At 42.5% G+C, this 18122-nt stretch overlaps 1 protein-coding gene across 1 annotated transcript in view; it reads left to right on the forward strand.

The window, feature by feature from the left end:
* The window catches only part of ZGRF1 (zinc finger, GRF-type containing 1), a 48443-nt gene extending 31682 nt beyond the window's left edge, over positions 1 to 16761 (forward strand). The window contains exons 18-26 of the mRNA XM_015411876.1: positions 2955 to 3114; positions 4064 to 4141; positions 5828 to 5975; positions 7792 to 7919; positions 9353 to 9476; positions 10313 to 10489; positions 12138 to 12272; positions 13865 to 14126; positions 16613 to 16761. Coding sequence (XP_015267362.1) covers positions 2955 to 3114; positions 4064 to 4141; positions 5828 to 5975; positions 7792 to 7919; positions 9353 to 9476; positions 10313 to 10489; positions 12138 to 12272; positions 13865 to 14126; positions 16613 to 16761 — 1361 coding nt within the window. The remainder of the gene's footprint in view (positions 1 to 2954; positions 3115 to 4063; positions 4142 to 5827; positions 5976 to 7791; positions 7920 to 9352; positions 9477 to 10312; positions 10490 to 12137; positions 12273 to 13864; positions 14127 to 16612) is intronic.
* The last annotated feature ends 1361 nt before the right edge of the window (positions 16762 to 18122 follow it).

Raw genomic sequence — 18122 nt, forward strand, 5'->3', positions numbered from 1 at the left:
CTTCCTGTTCTGAATCCAGCTTGAACATCTGGCATTTCTATTTCCACATATAGTAACAGTCTTTGTTGTAAGATTTTGCACATTTCTTTGCTTGTATGACAAATTAATGAAGACAAATACAGCAGAGTGCACTTATCATAACCTCATAATTGTTCTTAGCTACCAAAAGGCCTGCCTAACAAAATGTTTTACAGTTGGCCAATGAAACAGTAATGTATTACCAAAAAACCTCCACTCCTCACCACCCCACTTTAATAAATATTGTGTGAAAGTTTTAGAAAATAATGGTGTGAAATGGACTTGTGTTTGGCTGGAGCTTGAAGATAGCCTGCACAAATTCTGCTTCCATGAAATGTAAAATACGTAATTGAGATGTTAGATTTATTAGTTAAATTCAAGTGTTAACAGTCATGAGCATTATGAAGAAGTTTGGAAATTAAGCATGGCAGGGAATTTGATCATACCAGCATGCCCCATTCCTCCCAAGGTGTCAGTCTGGCTGCTGTCAATGTGTGAGCCTGTTCCATCTGATCATTATAGATCAGTTTTATAGCATACAGACTGTGTACTTTAGGCCTGTGTTTGGCTTTACGTACGTAGGCCCCCATACAATCCTGAAATCTTTTTTTGTTTACGAGAATTACCCAGGATCAACCCTGATCTCATAACTGGAAGATATTCGTATTCCTGTTAAGCAGTCTGTTTCAGAAATCTGCCAACTGTACAAAATGCTTTTTTAGAGAGGCTTACCAAAAATCCAACATAATTTTCTAATTGTGAGCACCCCATGTACTCCTATAGTAGTATTTATACTTGCTGTTTTACTTTCTTTCTGTTGCATCTGTAACATAAAAATTTGCAGCATAATCTTTGCTTGTACCTTAGAGAATAACATAAAAGGGTTCACATTATCTTCAGACTTTTCATTCAAGTAATGTATATACAGTAACCAGTTTTCAGAAAGCTTGTTATCTAATTGGCATCCTCTCTAATCCTGGTCATACTCATAAAACACTCCAGCAATCCTCCAAATTATTTTAAACCCTTTTTAAGGGTGGATGAATTGGGCTTTCTTCAATTAACTTCTACATTAACACTGACTTCATGCATTAATTTTATAACGAACTTGTTCACAACTTGATTGCCAGTAGCTCACAAAGTAGAATTTTTGCTCATAAGACTCCACGCCTTAGAGGGAGCATTGATTTCAGACACAGAGCCAATGTTGTTAGCCAGCTGTGATCTTATCTGATTCCTAATTGGTTGCAGCCAGTTTAGATCACATAAGTACATAAGAGAAGCCAATACTGGATCAGGCCAATGGCCCATCCAGTCTAACACTCTGTCACACAGTGGCCAAAAATACCAGGTGCCATCAGGAGGTCCAGCAGTGGGGCCAGGACACTAATAGCCCTCCCACTACTGGACTCCCCCCCCCCAAGCACCAAGAATACAGAGCATCACTTGCCCCTGAGTCCCTATCTATACCTTGTGGCTAATAGCTACCAATGGACCTCTGCTCCATATGCTTATCTAATTCCCTCATGAAGCCGTCCATGCTTGTAGCCGCCGCCACCTCCTGTGGCAGTGAATTCCATGTGTAAATCACTCTTTGGGTGAAGAAGTATGATGTATGATGGTTTGATGTTGATTTTACCATAGAGTTTTGCCCAAAATCTAGAGCATTGCCCCCAACATCACCAATGTCACTTCCGGGTGAATTAGGCACATCATGTGTGACATCAGTGTTTCAGGGGGAATGGGGGGGTAACTCCTGGAACGTCCCCCCCCCCAATTCCCCACCAGTGGTGAAAGGGACCTGGCAACCATACTCTTCATCAATTTAACGTTGCAATCCTAAACTGAGGTACACCCTTCTAAATCCACTGAAGTCAGTGGTAAGGATTGCGCTATTACTTCTCTAAGAACCAGCTGTTTAACTGTATTCCAAGCCTTTTGTTTTCTCTTTTGCATCTTCTTGGAGACTGAGCCCAGCGTTCAGCTGTTCTGAAGCATCGTAAAAAGCATCTGGCAATGACATGGGAGGCCCAGAGCAAAGAGAGACTGCCTCCTCTTGCCCCAGTACAGGGAGCTTACTGAAGTATTCTTGCATAGTGTAACAATGGCCCCAGTCACACGGGCAGGAAACTGCAGAGGAGAAGCGTGGCTGTTTGCCCTGGGGCAAACTACTGCGCAGTTACGTGATCAGACGTCCTGTGGAGGTACCGTGGAGGTTCCATGGCAAGGGAGAGGTGCCGATCACAGGACAAGCCGGCGCACAACGAAGAAGCGTGCGCTGCGGCAAACTGTTTTTTATTTTTGTGTACATGACAAATGCGCATGCTCCGTTGGGTGCGCATGCGCATCCACAGAGACTTGGACAAGAAAAAAACACCTTATTTGCAAGGGGACATGGGCGGGCGCCGGATGCCACCGGAAACGCGATCAGACGCCCACCCTTGCCCCGCAGTTTCCGGAAACTAGTACCTACAAGGTACTAGTTTTTTGCCACGCAGTTTCGGCTGGAAGCCTCGGTTGAGCCACGGGAGTGCTACGCTTCCCAGATGTGCTGGTGAGATCGCGTCCGGAAACTCCGGCTGTTTTCCGTCTCACTTGTGTGGCTTCTGTTACGTGTGACCGCAGCCAATGATAACCATCTCAGAATGTGTGGAGGTGTTGCATACCATATTTACTCAAAAGGAAGATGTTACACAAAAAGGAAGCTTTCTAGTATTGGACATAACTGTAACTCGTATGTGAGTTTAAGACACACACACACCCCTTTTGATGGCAAACCTGAAAAAACCTTCATTGTTTGATGTACCATTTTGCATTGAAGTCTCTGATTCCAGTACATCCATTAAAGCTTCGGGAAATGGTATAATTCCAGTTAAAATAGCTGCCTGAAAAGTCAGTGTACATCATCCTTATCTGTTTCTGTTAATTTATGGTAGGTGTGTTTGGATCTGGAAAAAGTTATTTATTGGCCATTGTTATCTTGTTCCTGGTACAAATCTTTGAAACTAGTGAAGCGGCTGTTGGCAAAAGGTTAGCACCATGGAAAATACTAATCTCTTCTTCCACTAATGTTGCTGTGGACAGAGTACTGCTGTGGTAAGTAACTCCAATGTGTTTATATAGTCACTGTTCCATTTACAAAATGATTCATTTTTCTTTGTGTTACAATCATATAATTCAGCTATTAAATTTTTACTCTCCACCCCGTGCCTGGAAGTAGCCTAAGATAATTGGTCTTCTCCTTTCCTAGCTCTCATTACTAAGCTAACCTGCTGTAAGGGATATCTAGGAATTACTTTCTTGACAATTTCACAGATGGGTAGTCTGGGTGTGTTCGTGTTTTCCAAGTTTCTAATGAATCTGAGATTGTTGTTTGTTGTCCAAAGTGCCTGATTAGTTCAAAACCTTGACAATTAACTTGGCAGAAGTAACTCAAAAAAATGTTTTCCTTATTTTTTGTTTAGTTTTTTGGGGGGAAATGGTGCATATCTGGAAGGGGAATCTGAGCTCATGAAAACTTCTAATAAGTCAAATTCCTTTTTTCTCACTCTCCTAACCAACACCCCAGTTGCTTTAGAGGCAAAGGGCGTGTTCAGGCTTTGTCTTTGCAGTAGTCATGTAGAGGGGAGAGACTCGCCCACCCTTCTTGCAGTCACTCCGGAGACAAAAAGAAAAGCTCATCTTCCTTTCACCTTAGTATGGTTGTTTCCCTGACCCACTGAGGAAGAACTACTGCCTATACATTGCATTCTACTGCTGTGGATTCCGGGCAGCTTGAGAACAGTGCACATGCCTAACCATAATCCACACTTAGGGGGTTTTGTGGGGGGGGTGTTCTGTCATGTGTCCCTCCATAGTTGATAATTCCCCCCCCCTCAGTAGTTGGTAGAGTTCCCCACCCCTGCACTGAGCACCCTCAGAAGACTCTCATGGACTTTGAAAATAAATGGATAAAGCAAAAAAGAAGTGGAGAGATATGATCAAAATGGAATTATTCAAATTCCTTTAAATAAATTTCAATTCATGCCTTATTGCTTTTTTCCAGCCTACTGGATCTTGGATTTGAAGAATTTATTAGAGTTGGAAGTATTAGAAAAATCGCTAAGCCAGTACTTCCTTATAGGTAACTTTCACACAATCTTTAGACAATTCTTCATCCCTCTAACATTTTAGAGAATTAATTTAATATAGTGTACCATGAAAAATCAACAAGGCCACCATCAGCTGTAAATTCTTTGTGGTTAGATCACAGCTTACATGAACAGAGTAAGTTTACAGAAGCAACTTTTAATCATTTTCTCCTGCCCCAGCAGTCCCCTGCCTCCCCTGGAAAGCCTGCAGCTGAGAATCAGGGAAGCCACATTGTGCAGGAGTGGGGGAGGGAAGTTTCAACAGAATTATGCCTCATGCAGGGCATGCTTCTGTCAGACCTTCAGCAGCAACTTTAAATACTCAGCAGTTTTATTCTGGATTTCATGGCTGGTTGTCTACTTGGGCACAGCCAAGACACTTCCAGTCTGATTCTGATCATTTTTAACCGGAAAATAAATGTCTTTAATCTGAAAATAAATTCCACTGAGTGAAGTGGGACTTAACAGATATGCGTAGTAATACAGCCTTATTCTGACTGTGGACCAGTTCACACTCTTGGCAACCACTATTGAATTTCATGCTGAAATGTGGGGCTGCCAACAGGTTCATGACTCAACATGGACTGTATGACCCAGCTTTTCCAAATGAAGCCTAAACACGGGGTGGTCACAATTGTGTGTGGACTCTCAGCCGGCCACCATCATTGTACAAATCGTAGTGGCTGGCCATGTGCATAGGCACCATGTGGGTCTCGTAACTGGCTCCTCTGTGCAGTGCCCACCAGCAACTCCAAACACTCCTTCACATGTCACACAATAGCTGTCAAGAATCTGACCTAGAATCAGGCCTGTTTATCTCCAATAGTTTAACTTTGTAGTGAAAAGTGCTGTCAAGATGCAGCTGACTTACAGTGAATTTGTGGGGTTTTCAAGGCAAGAGACATGCAGAGGTGGTTTGCCATGACCCGCCTCCATGTCACAAACCTGGTATTCCTTGGAGGTCTCCCATCCAAATACTTGCCAGGGCTGGCCCTGCTTAGCTTCCTAGACCTTATGAGCAGTGTTCCCTCTAAGCTGAGTCAGTGTGAGCTAGCTCACAGTTTTTTAGCCTCTGGCTCACACATTTTTGTCTTAGCTCAGGAAGGATGGCTCCAGAGCAAACTAATTTATGCAGCGGCCAAATGGCTCGCTCCCAGCTGTAATGCCAGTAGCTCACAAAGCAGAATTTTTGCTCACAAGACTCCGCAGCTTAGAGGGAGCATTGCTTATGAGATCAGGCTAGCCTGGGCTATCCAGGTCAGGGCAACAGGTTAAATTAGAAAAATATTTCTTCTCTATGATGTATGTCTTGGTAGATATTCTTCAGAATGTTTGCACCTCTGTTCATATAAAAAGTTCCCTGCATATACAAAAGGAACATGTCAGGGAGAAGGTTCTAATTTAGTCTGCTCCTTTATATGCTAGGTTTCAATGTGCGGGGGTGGGGGTTAACATGGGGAGCATTCTAAACATCTGTTCCCTCACCTTGTGAGCATTATTATTGCAAAAAGTATGCACATGGGTGTACTGTGCCATCTGACTGAGCCACTTCTAGATCTCAGCAATTTAATTCCAACCTTAAAATGGAAGCAGGAGAGGCTTCTGTACAATTATATGTGAGCACAGCTTCACTGTTCGTATTCAGTATTGATCTTTACTATTTTACAATGTGTTGAAAGCTTGCATGCTGGCTTGGGATCGGAAAGTGAGCAGCTGAAAGAGCTGCTTGCTCTTATGAAGGAGGATTTAACCCCAGCGGAAAAAAATTATGTAAGGAAGACCATTGAACACCATAGGCTGGGCACCAACAAAGCTCTTCTGCAGCAGGTACTCATAAAATGAAATGATATCGTTTACAGTTTGGATGCCATGGAGGAGTTCTATGATTGTTGTGCATTAATAAAGGAGTAAAATGTACTACTAGAAAGGTCCTTCACAGAATAATGCTTTGTCGACATACAGTTCTGATTAAACACCTGTCCATTAATGTAGTGAGTTTCTATAGCCATGATATGTCTATGTCTGTAATATAAACAGAAAATTCAGCGTATGTGATATTATGGGAGTTTTGCAAAACTTTTCATCCATATTGATTACTGTATTGATTAAAGAAAAGCCCCTCCCCATCAGACTGGCCTTCTATTTTCTATGGTGACCAACAAGAGGCCCACTGCCAAAGCAGGAAAGCAACAGAGAAACATTAAGCCAAGTCTTGCAAAACTTGATCCACTTTTATTATTTGTCTGTATTTATTTTTTTATTTATAGACTGCCTTTCTCACTGAGACTCAAGTGAATTACACAGTGTAGGTCAATGCAGTTGATAGCACTGTAATAGGACTAGGAATACAAAGAGCTGTACATTCCCCATAAATTTGATTCCCATTGCTGGATAAAGAAGGGACATTGAGACAAGATCACGATGAAATCTGGGTGACACAGCAGGCAGATTTTTTTTCAATAGCTCAAACAGTGACATCAGAGTATGTGACATGATGGTATCTCCTCTCCTTTTAGTAAAACCTATACCAAATTCTGTTAAAAAAATTAACTGACACTCTTGCCAGAACCTCAGCTTCTTCACAGCATCTGTGAAGTCCCAGATGTTGAAACTATCCATGCACAGGCCAGTTTACAGAACTCATAGCCGAAGCACAAGGCACACCCATCCTAAATTCTTCTGGCCCTCTGACCCATAGGCACCCAGTTTCCTTGCTCTTCCCATTCTGATAATGCAAGGGAAGTGACACTACCTCTTCCGTGTGGGCCTAGCAGACCTTTGAAAGTCATCTTTTTAGAATGAAATATCGGGGGGGGGGGGGATTTCTGTAAACATTTAAATGCTGACCGTGCTCTGAAAAGCAGTCACTCGAAAACTGTAGGAATCTAGAACAGAGGTATCTGGTAGTTTGTCAACTACTGATAATCTCTTCTAGAAAACCCAGGAAGAGATTGTAAAAAGATCTGCTCTAGGATTTTTAAAAACTTTTTTCCTCCATGCTGCTTAGATGATATCTTCAGTTCTGGAGCTGCCCTGGGGCCAAACTAAATATGCTCATTTTCAAAGAGAACCCACTTAGGCTCAGAATGCCGCTGCAGAAGAGGAAGGCTCCTGCCTCCCTCCCCAGGCATTTTCCCACAGCACTGGGGTGGGTGGGTTATTTCCCCATTTTTGCTACTCCATATGCACAGGATACTCCACATGAAACAACAGAATCAGAGAAATAACACCCATAGCACTCTTTTGGCATGAGGGGAGCCTTTCCTCCCCCTGCAGTGTCATTTTGAGTTCCTTTACTAAAGACATTCTCTGCAGCTGTTGTGTGGCTACCGGGAAACACAGCTGGGCCCAGGAAACCCAAACCCAATTGTTTAAAAGGACAGAACTGAACTTGGCAACATGTGGGGGGAGGGGAGTATCTCCGGGTATTTTTCATTACTCAGAAATCGCTTTGCTTAAAGAAAAGATTGGCGACCCGTGATCTAGAAGGTTCAGCCTTAAAAGAACCTGCTAGGGATCATTAGAACATGTACATCTTGTTTGAGTGTTAGAACTTTGAATTTTTACTACATAGCTGATGTTCATAGCTGAATGTTCATGCAAACTGATTTAACTGACAGTTATTTCACCACTAATAATATAGGTGAAGGTAGTGGGAGCTACCTGTGCTGCTTGCCCATTCCCTTGCATGAAGAATCTTAAATTTCCTGTAGTGGTGCTGGACGAGTGCAGTCAGATGACAGAACCTGCGTCCCTCCTTCCCATTGCAAGGTACAATCTCTTTTTATGTCACAATTACCCTAGTGCTTTTATAACTTTAACAAGGAACTAGCTCACAAACACTGCTACTTGATAGATTCAGGCGGATAACTGTGTTAATCTGTAGTAGCAGAATAAAATTTGAGCCCAGTAGCACCTTCGAGATCAACAAAATTTTCCACGGCATAAGCTTTTGGGAGTCAAAGATCACTCACCTCTTAGTTACCTCTGAGAGCCAGCTTGGTGTGGCTAAGAGCGGCAGACTCTAATTTGGAGAACTGGGTTTGATTCCCTACTCCATATGAAGCCTGCTGGGTGACTTTGGGCCAGTCACCATTCTCTCAGAACTCTCTCAGCCCCACTTTCCTTACATGGTGTCTGTTGTGGGGAGAGGGAAGGAAGGCAATTGTAAGACACTCTGAGACTCTTAAGGTAGAGAAAAGCGGGTTATAAAAAATCTACTCATAATACCTTTGTAAGCTCTTTGTAGCAAGTCAACAGCTAGAGACATAATCTCTTGTGACTGAGCATCCTGCCAGTAACTGGACAAAAGACTATTTACAGACTTGTTTGTGACTGTGGTTATTTGATAAATGTAATTAACCTTTCAGTATCATTAAAGGATGGGCCGCGGTGGCTCAGTGGTTAAGACGCTGAACTGCAGACTGGAAGGCCGGTAGTTCAGCAGTTCGAGACCCAAGTGCCACATGACAGAGTGAGCTCCTGTCTCTGGTCCCAGCTCCTGCCAGCCTAGTAGTTCAAAAGCAAGAAATTGCAAGTAGATAAAAAGGTACCGCTTCAGTGGGAAGGTAACAGTGTTCCATGAGCCTCAGCGTTTAGTCATGCCAGTCACATGACCACGGAGAAGTCTTCAGACAGCGCCGGCTCTTCAGCTTGGAAATGGAGATGAGCACCGCACCCCTAGAGTCAGATTCGACCTGCTTTCAAGCAAGGGAAACCTTTAATCTATCATTAAAGGCAGAACTGTGGCCCTTTAAATACTTATGTAAAAAAAATTGAATAAAGGTTTGGGCAGCAGTGTCTGGAAGCCACATAAAAATCTCCGGTTATGCAACTGGAATAATGTATGTAGATCTTCAGTAGTTTTCTGAATGACTGTAAGCAAAATAAGTGCCTGCGCACAGAATTTGCAAGGCCTCCCAGCACAGTGGAGGCTAGAATGTAAGAAGTCATTTGAGATGTAGGGCTGAGTGGGAAAGGTACCACTGCAGATCTTGAGGGCTAGTAGCACAGGGCACATCTGGTCAAAGTCTGCAGTTAAATTCTTGTGGAGTTCAGTGGCAATTTTAAAACATGATTTTTTTTCTCTCGCATTAAAGTTGATGGGCCTTTGAAGTATCTACAGTGTGCTGGTTCTTTAAAAAAAAAACGTTTTGCAGCTTCACTCAGTGCTGTGAGTGATGTTTTATGGGTTACCTTTGTAGGTTTGGGTGTGAAAAGCTGATTCTGGTTGGTGACCCTAAGCAGCTTCCGCCCACCATTCAAGGATCAGAAAGTGCACGGGATAATGGTTTGGAGCAAACCCTTTTTGACCGACTCCGTTTGATGGTATGTACTCCTGCTCATCTTGAAAGGGTGCTCTTTTTGTGATGCTAACCTCGTTGGAGGGCGCACATTGGTTTAGAAAAGCCTCTTGTAGAGAGACATTTCTTATCATTTGCTAGTTAACACAGCCCTGAAATAGCATTTTCCTAAGAGCTGGTTCCCATCGAATTGTTTGCCTTTGTGTTTGCTTCCTGTGAAGAATCGTATTCTGGGAAGGTATACCCTTGACAAATGTGATGTCTAAATTTGTCATTCATATGTTTTAAGCAAGAATCTCACACTCTCCTATTTTCTAAAGAATCATCCCAGAAAAAAAATCAATATATATTGTCAGTTCCAATGTAATTCTTTTTTTTGGGGGGGAGGGTGTTTTTTTGTGTATTTATGTGTGTATGCCTGGAAGTCATGGTTGACTTCTGGCAACCCCTAGTGGGGCTTGGACGTTTCAGAGAGGTGGCTCACTGTTGCCTGCCTATGCATCCCAGCCCTGGTATTCCTTGGAGGTTTCCCTTCCAAGTACTTGCCAGGGTTGGCCCTGCTTAGCTTCCGAGATCAGATGAGATCATGCTTGTCAGGGTTTTCATAAACGTCCTATAAAATGTTCTTTCCATTTAGTCATGAGTAGTCCACCACCCACACTCTAGCTGTTTTAGCTCTTGTTTCATCCTCAATAGCTCCAGGGTATGCCATGGGGCTAGTTTGGCATGAGGGCGAGAGGGCCCTCAATTCTCTGTAGAAATGAAAAATATTTTAAAATTACTCTATTACACCTTGCTGACAAGCAGTAACCCTTTCAATCTTTATGCCCTTCAATAATTTTTCTCCTTGGCATTTTGTAGGGACATGAGCCAGTGCTGCTCAGGACACAGTACCGTTGTCACCCAGCTATCAGTGCCATCAGCAACAACTTGTTTTATGATGGAGATTTGTTGGACGGCATTTCTGAAATGGATCGAAACCCTCTTGTAGACTGGTTGCCAACACTGTGTTTCTACAATGTTAATGGCTCAGAGCAGGTATGTATTTTATTGGCTTTTAAACCTATGCTCTTTTCTCCAGAAGGGACCAACCTAGGTAAGCGCTGCCCTGGAACATACTGGTGCTTGGGCAAGTGGAGTGTAACAGTATTTTGACCTTGAAATCTCTTCACCTGAGTTTATGCTTGGGGATTACAAATGGTAGCATTCATATATCACAACAAACTGAGGTTTTAACCCATGATGAGCTTGAGCCCAGCTGCTACCATATTCAGTGTTCCCTTCATTCAATCTTCCTTCCCTTGCTTGTCCCTGCATGCACAGAACTCAGTTCAAGGCCTCTGTCTAAATACAGACACCTGGGCAAACTTTAGTTGGTTTCCCTTCCAGTTTAGCCAGTTTACAATCCTAGTCTGTAGTGCAAAAATGAACTATACAGTTTGCCCAGATACCTGCATCTGGATCTCATGGCACACTAGAACTTCATTCAAAGCTTTCCAAACATGGAAGCTTTCAGCGGCACTTTGTGTGCTGGGGGGCTTGGCCAGAGGCTGAGTTTGGACCCATCATGATGTCTGAATATGGCCAGTGTTACTATAGAATAGGATTGTTCTCCCTTCTTTTGGGGGGATAAAACTGCATTTTCTCTCTGAAGGATTCAAGAAATGCTTTCGGCGATATCTTTTTGAAGCTTTAATCTTGCATTTCCAATTTTCAATTCTATTTGGAAATGAAGTTGAACTTGGGACTGTTTTAAACGTTTCCAGTTCCTACTTGGTTCAGTACAAATACACAATTGCATGTAGTGATCTATGTTTAAGTTGAACAAAGGGAATTTTGTACCACTTGAAATCACTTCCAGGATAAATACATCTAATTCTCAACATGGCTCCGTCTGTGGACTGGGCCATGTACAAAGAAGGATAATAGTTCTACAAACCTGGAGGGCAACCAGGACTTGCTGCTCACCCCCTGCCACTGAAGCTGTGATGCTGCAGGTGGGTGGGGAAAGAGGATGAGGATGCAGGCATTGAGCAGTCCACCACTGCCACCCCCACCATCACCGAGACAGTGAAGCTGCAGGCAGACAGAGGAGAATGAGGAGATAAAAAGGAATGGGAGCTGCCACTGCCTTCCACCAGCACCCCTGCCTGCCCGCCCCCCACCAAGGCAAGAACTGGGCTTGAGGAGAGGAGAAGCAAAAAGGAGGGGTGGACAGAGCAGCAGCAGTGATAGGGAAGGGATGGCCAAGCAAACAGAGCAGCAGCACTACAGCCAAGAAGCCCCATCTCCCCCCCCCCCCCGAGTACCTTTTGGGTCCCCTCTCCAATTATTATGTTACTTTGTAGTCACACTAAGAAGCTAAAGCGCTTGGGATTCAAACCATGTAGGTAGCCGGGTGTGTGAAATCACTTCTATGTTGGGGCAGAAGCAAGTTAACCACAACATTTGGGCCGCTAACTTAGAAACAGTTGCACTGATGTGTTAAAAGAACCTTATCCTATGTGCAAACTATTTTGCACATATGACAGTGAAACTATTTTGCACATATGACACCCTGTTCAGACCCACAGTGTAATCCCAAAATGAGTTAAACCCAGCTAAATCTGTTGAACTCAGTCTTTGTGGCTTCTCATTGGGCTGGTCATGCATTGTGTAGTTTGAAGTCTGTTTTCTTGTTTTCCAGATGGAAAGAGACAACAGCTTCCACAACATGGCAGAATCTTTTTTCACTGTCAAGTTAATCCAGTCTCTAATTGCCAGTGGAACAGAGGGATCCATGATTGGGGTAATAACCCTGTATAAATCACAAATGAGCAAGGTGAGTTTATACACACATGCAAAATCCATTTGAACATTTACCAGTGCATTATTAAGTGTATGTATTTTCCCTGTTTTTCTTATCCGTTTCAAACAGATTAATCTTACTTAGACAAACTAATTTTGGTACAGGGCCATAGCTAGCACAGGGCACACGGGGCGATGCCCCCTCCAAAATTCGCAATGCCCCCGAATCTTAGAGTTCACCCCATGAGAGAGGCAGCGGTCTGAGCAGGTAGGGCTGGGGCACAGGGTTGGGGGGCAGTTCCCTCTCACGACTAGTAACCACCACTAGCTCTTGCTTCTTGTTGAGATTATTTGCTTTTTTGTGGGATGGGGCAGGTATACAACCAAGCAGACTAAAACAGAAAGGGACTGGGGGAGGAGGAAGAGAAGCTTGTTCTAGTGCTGATCCTAACCAGCACCTGTTCACAAAAACCTGCCACTGTTGCAGGTTGGAAAATGAGACCCTGTTTGAAGTCAGGAGTTTGGTAAAAAAATATTAAGTTAAATATTTAAGAAATGTACAGTGTATCTTCTGATGGTATATAAAGGCTCTATTCAGTATTGAGTCAATATTTTTATGGTTATAGCAACTAATTAGTATGCAAGTTCATTAAGGAAGCATCTAAATAACAAATAGAAAAATGTCGTTTTAAATCAATGGTTTAAATAGACCTTTATTTGTTTGTGATTAAATCAATGATTTAAATGGCCTTGATCTAAATCAGAACTGTCATCAGCATCTGTCTATTGCTTTCAGGTGATCAGAATGTTTTACTCCCAAGCTGCTACATTCAGCCTTTGCTCTGCTCTGCTTTCCTGTTCTTCTACCTTTCTCCCTCCCCAAGACACTGTTGTTGTTCATTTAGGGGTGGGTGGGAAAATGATAAATTGCTTCATGTACACTATATAATAAATATTATCATTCCCCCAGTTGCGGATGAGAGCTGAGCTGGGGAGGAGGGGGGAGTTCATGGCAGAGGCAAAATTTGGACCAGATAATTCATGATTTGTAATTCAGACTCCTAGACATAACCATGAGGCTGGATCCAATGACTTGTGTTGGCTAAGTAGGGAACCTCCCTCTGATGGAGCAAGGATCCTTCTGCTGAAGCACAGTGTAATATTCAGAAGTCCATTTCCTGGTTTGTTTGTTTTTTTAAGTTCCAGGATACCAGAATCTGGAGTAGATCAGGTTTTACTTATGGCTAGGCAAGTTGCTTTCTGTGTTTACTCTGAAGAAAGGTGCACTTGGTTTTCTTAAGGAGACCCTCAGCTTATTCCTGAATGATTGTGGCAGCTTACACAGGGCTCCTCGTTTAGCAGAAGCCCAGTGTGTGTTTCTAATCTCTATGCTGTGAGCAACTGGAATATGTTTTAACAGGATGTGTGAATGTTCATAATTTTGAAGCCCACTGGATGATCTTCAGCCAGTCATTTTCTTTCATCCTAACCTAACTTACAGGATCATTGTGAGGATAAAAATGGAGGAGGGCAAGAGAAACCATGTATGCCATCTTGGGAGGAAGACTGGGAAAATCTATTGTATAAATAAAATGGTAAAATGGCATTGCTTTGATCTGCCTACAGATTTGTAACTTACTTGCTGCAGTAGACTCAGATGCTTCCCAAATTAAAGCTGTCCAGGTGTCCACTGTTGATGCTTTCCAAGGAGCGGAGAAGGAAATCATTGTGTTATCTTGTGTAAGAACAAGACAAGTTGGCTTCATAGATTCAGAGACAAGAGTGAATGTGGCTCTGACCAGAGGGAAGCGGCATTTATTGATCGTGGGAAATCTGAACTGTCTAAGAAAGAGCAAACTATGGGAAAGTGTCATTCAGCACTGTGCAGGTAAAACAGAGTACTTTTTAAAAGTTAGTTTTTGTTATCTTAGATCCAGGGAACTGGGGCAATAAAAAGCTAGCAGTTTTTGTGCATGGTAATACTTTTCTGTGTTTCTGTTGTCTTTTTGACAGTGGTGGCTTGCATTGCACTGTCGTGTGGTGTCCTTGTGGTGCCTTGCATCCTTCCTGGTATTGTAATTTTCCTGCTAATCCTAACTGTTTTAACTTAGAAGCAAGTGTTGTGGGGCTTGGTGTCTCGTGCTCAACCTGTAGCGCTGGCGAGTGTAGTAGACTTAGAAGTCAGCATGGCCCAACAGGCAAATGAAACAGTTACACACCCTGGGATGCAGCTGTTCCATTCCTTTATGTCCAGCACAGAGCTGTGGTGTCATTCAGTGCACGATTTATTTATTTATCTATTTCAACTTTTACCCCGCCCTCCCAGCTGAAGCCGGCTCAGGGCAGCTTACGACAAATAATCACATTAAAAACATAAATTACAATTAAAACAGCTCTAAAACCATAATAAAGTGCTAGTGATCGTTCACCATAAACGGTAGCAGCCATCATTCGCAGTTCTCAACCCGTCATCAGCTCACAGTATTCGTTTTAGATGTTCCAGCGGTACTTGTTGTTCTTGAGGCTGTTGGTGGCGATTGGTGGCAGCTTCTAGACTCCGGGACCCTCTCTGATGTTCTTCATTGGTGGTGGCGGTGGCTCCCAAAAGCCTGGTGGAAGAGCTCCGTTTTACAGGCCCTGTGGAATTGTAAAAGGTCCCTCAGGGCCCTGATCTCCTCCGGGAGCTCATGATGGAAGAGTCACGAACCCATTCTTCTCTGGCAGCCACCACCACGAGTGGTGTACCATAGCCTTCAGGGTCCAGTTCAGCATTTGGCCCCTTCCCTCAGACTTCACTGCTGGAGCCAGCCTGGGCTCTCATATATAGGGGCATGACCCATGCCTTTGAGGCCATCATCCAGCTTTGGCTGATGGAGTTAAACTCATCTGACTGGGATTGCCCTTCCCTGTTGTTGTCCAGCCTCTATCCCAGTCCCAACCACTGGAACATCTCTTGTCTGGATGAGCCTGGGATGGGCATGCACATCCCATCTCTTTGCCACAGTAAATCTCACTGATTTCAAAGGAAGCTGTTTACAAGTACATATGCTTACAAATGCAGCCTTTGTTGACTCTAGCAACAAGGCTTCTTATCTTAGGGTCAAGTTATACAATATGTTTGGTCACAAGTTGGGTTGGAGTTTCCCTGACTTCATTCACCTGCCCTGCAGCCAAATTACAGCTGTGGAGAACTTACTTACAGGGCCAGATTTGGATCATGACTGTGGTGCTGGGGAAGGAGGGACCCCAGCCTCTCTCTCTCCTCCCCTGTACCACTTTCCCAAGCTAAAATGAATTGCGATGGGGCAAAAAGTAACACCCCCCCACACACACACACACATGCCATTTTAGCTTGGGGAAATAATGCAAGGGGGAGGCTGAGCCCCTCCTCCCCCAGCACGGTCATTTCAATCTGAGTGAGGCTCTTGGGTAAGATCATGTTATTGTGTATTTTGGCCTTTAGAAGGGTCTGTAAATAGGGTGGATTATTTTTCTCCCCAACTTTGTGAATTATTTTTCTCCCCAACTTTGTATTCTGTTTCTTGACAAACAGTCCTGTATGTTTTATGAGGAGTGGTCCTATAGCCTTGCCCAAAAGTAATTGGAAGGATGAACCATGCAGCCAACAATGGTTCTCAAACAAATCACCGCGAAGCACTGATTCCTTATTCTGGAAAGAATGGGGAGGGCTGCTGCCCACTCTTTGTTCTCAAACCAAAAAACACTTTATCTGTGCTTCTCTTCTGCTTGGACGAAGTATAGAGAACCATCCAACCTGACTGGAGAGTTCCTAGACCGGATAGGCAAATGTTTCCAGCACCCCTGTTTTCCTGTCTGCTGCCTCCCTAGAGATTCTCTGCTGCTGAAAGCCACTTCTAGTAAAGTGGCTGTCAGAGAGGCCCAGCAGAGGAAAATTGACAAAAGTAAAAGGGGAAACATCCTTCCTTTCTTACCACTTCAAGTTTTTCATGTTTTCATGTATGATCCAAAATTCCACACAAATCATGACTTCATTCCGCTCTGAGTCCCCTCTTCCCAACTTCCCAAATGAAACTTGCTTGTTTTCAAAATGAATTTGCCACATGGTATGGGAGATTGTCACTCAAGTACTGCAAGTCCAGACTTCCTTTCTTTGGGTGTATTGTACTGGTTCAGGTCAACGTATTTAGGAAAAAAGGGACGGATATAAACTCATGCAAAAGGGCAAAGAATTTTCCACCAATTTCCCCTTCCCACCAAAGATTCCCCACCACTGCCACCACACGCTGCATCTTACACCCAGAGATCCATGGGAAAAACCTGTTCTGTGAGCAGTTATATCTTTTTTTAAGACTGAATATTTTAGAAATAAGTGTATTGTTCTGTTACTTCTAGGGAGCAAAGATGGATTACAGCATGTTAGCCAATGTGAACAGAAATTGAATGACATTCTTAAATCTTACATGGAAAGGAAGAAGGAAGAAGAAAGGAAACAAAAGGAAAAATCTAGAAGTAAATCACTTTCACAGAGAACAGATGTATAAAATGTTTTTTCTATGTAAACTGTGCAAATGTTTGTAAAATTATTCTTAAATATATTTAATGTTTCTCTGGTATATCTAAATTTTATTATATGGATTAAAATGTTAGTGAAATACTTTCACATTATAGACTTGGTAACCAAATAATTCCCAACTATATATAAGATATCTAGTAATTCGGCATTTCCATTCAATTTTCCCCCCTAAGTGGCTATTTTAATTGTTGTATTGGTATCTAAGTTCTCTACAGCAGAATAAAACCAGGATTTTTAATAACTATTGTGGATCTTTCAACAAAGGATAACATTTGTAAGTGTTTATCATGGTCTCTCACTCACAGGTGGTTTTCTTAAATAAATAAAATCTAAAACTGCTTGCATCAAGTTAACATTGCCTAACCCAAGGAAGGGGAAAAACTAAAGTGGCAGTTTTGAAAATTTTATGCAGACTGGATAATTTTTGTCACTTTAAAAAAGTGATACTTTGACTCAAGGCAAGTAGTAGTTTGTTGTACAATCAGCATTCTGGATTCCATTATAGATTTCTGATCCTATTGATCTATATGATATGAGCTATAATATATTAACAGTCAACTTTGATTAACTTTATAGGGATGTCTACAGCCTGTCTCCAAACAAGGCATGAGAGAGACACTTGCGATTATGGATATAATAAAATATACGTATTTATACTTATGTGGAAGAGGGAACCAGTGAAATGCAAATACTGTTAGCTGTTTTTAACAACTTAAATCGGGTATTGCCTTTCCAACATTTGTAAGACAACTGGGTGGGGGCTAGATGGATAACCTGAGAATCTGTGGAATCAGCATGAGTGTCTTGCCGTTGTTCTACAAACCTTTGTATAGCTTTGAGACACTTTTTCCCAGTGTTGCTGCCTGTCCGTCCAGTTTGGCATGCTGTTATTCTGAATGCAGCCAGAGTGTTTTAGGATTACAATGCCCAACTAATCATACATGAAAAGAAGTTTTATTTAAACTTTTGAAAAGTTGGGTTTAAAACTTTTATGTAAACATATGGGCTATAAGCCTGTGAGGAAATTACAATGAATGCCTTAAAGTTTCTTTGAGGGAAAACCCTTAGGTAATAGTGCTTAATAGTTTTTTTAGTGCATTTGAAGTGTTCAAAGTATTTCTCACACATTCTCAGTCATTGTGCATCCCTTATCTAATAACATACATAATGTTTAAAAAGTTTTCCCATGAGTCTCCAAATGCTGCTTCTTCAGTTAAGTTCTACTACTTATGTTGCTTTTAAAATGTCTTCATCATCTTCTAGTGTGCTGCAAAATAATCTATTTTTAAAAAGATTGGCATAGAGACTGTTCATTTAAGTTTCTCCCTT

This window comes from Gekko japonicus, unplaced genomic scaffold, assembly GCF_001447785.1.
Source record: "Gekko japonicus isolate JY-2015 unplaced genomic scaffold, Gekko_japonicus_V1.1 scaffold402, whole genome shotgun sequence".
Lineage (NCBI taxonomy): Eukaryota > Metazoa > Chordata > Lepidosauria > Squamata > Gekkonidae > Gekko > Gekko japonicus.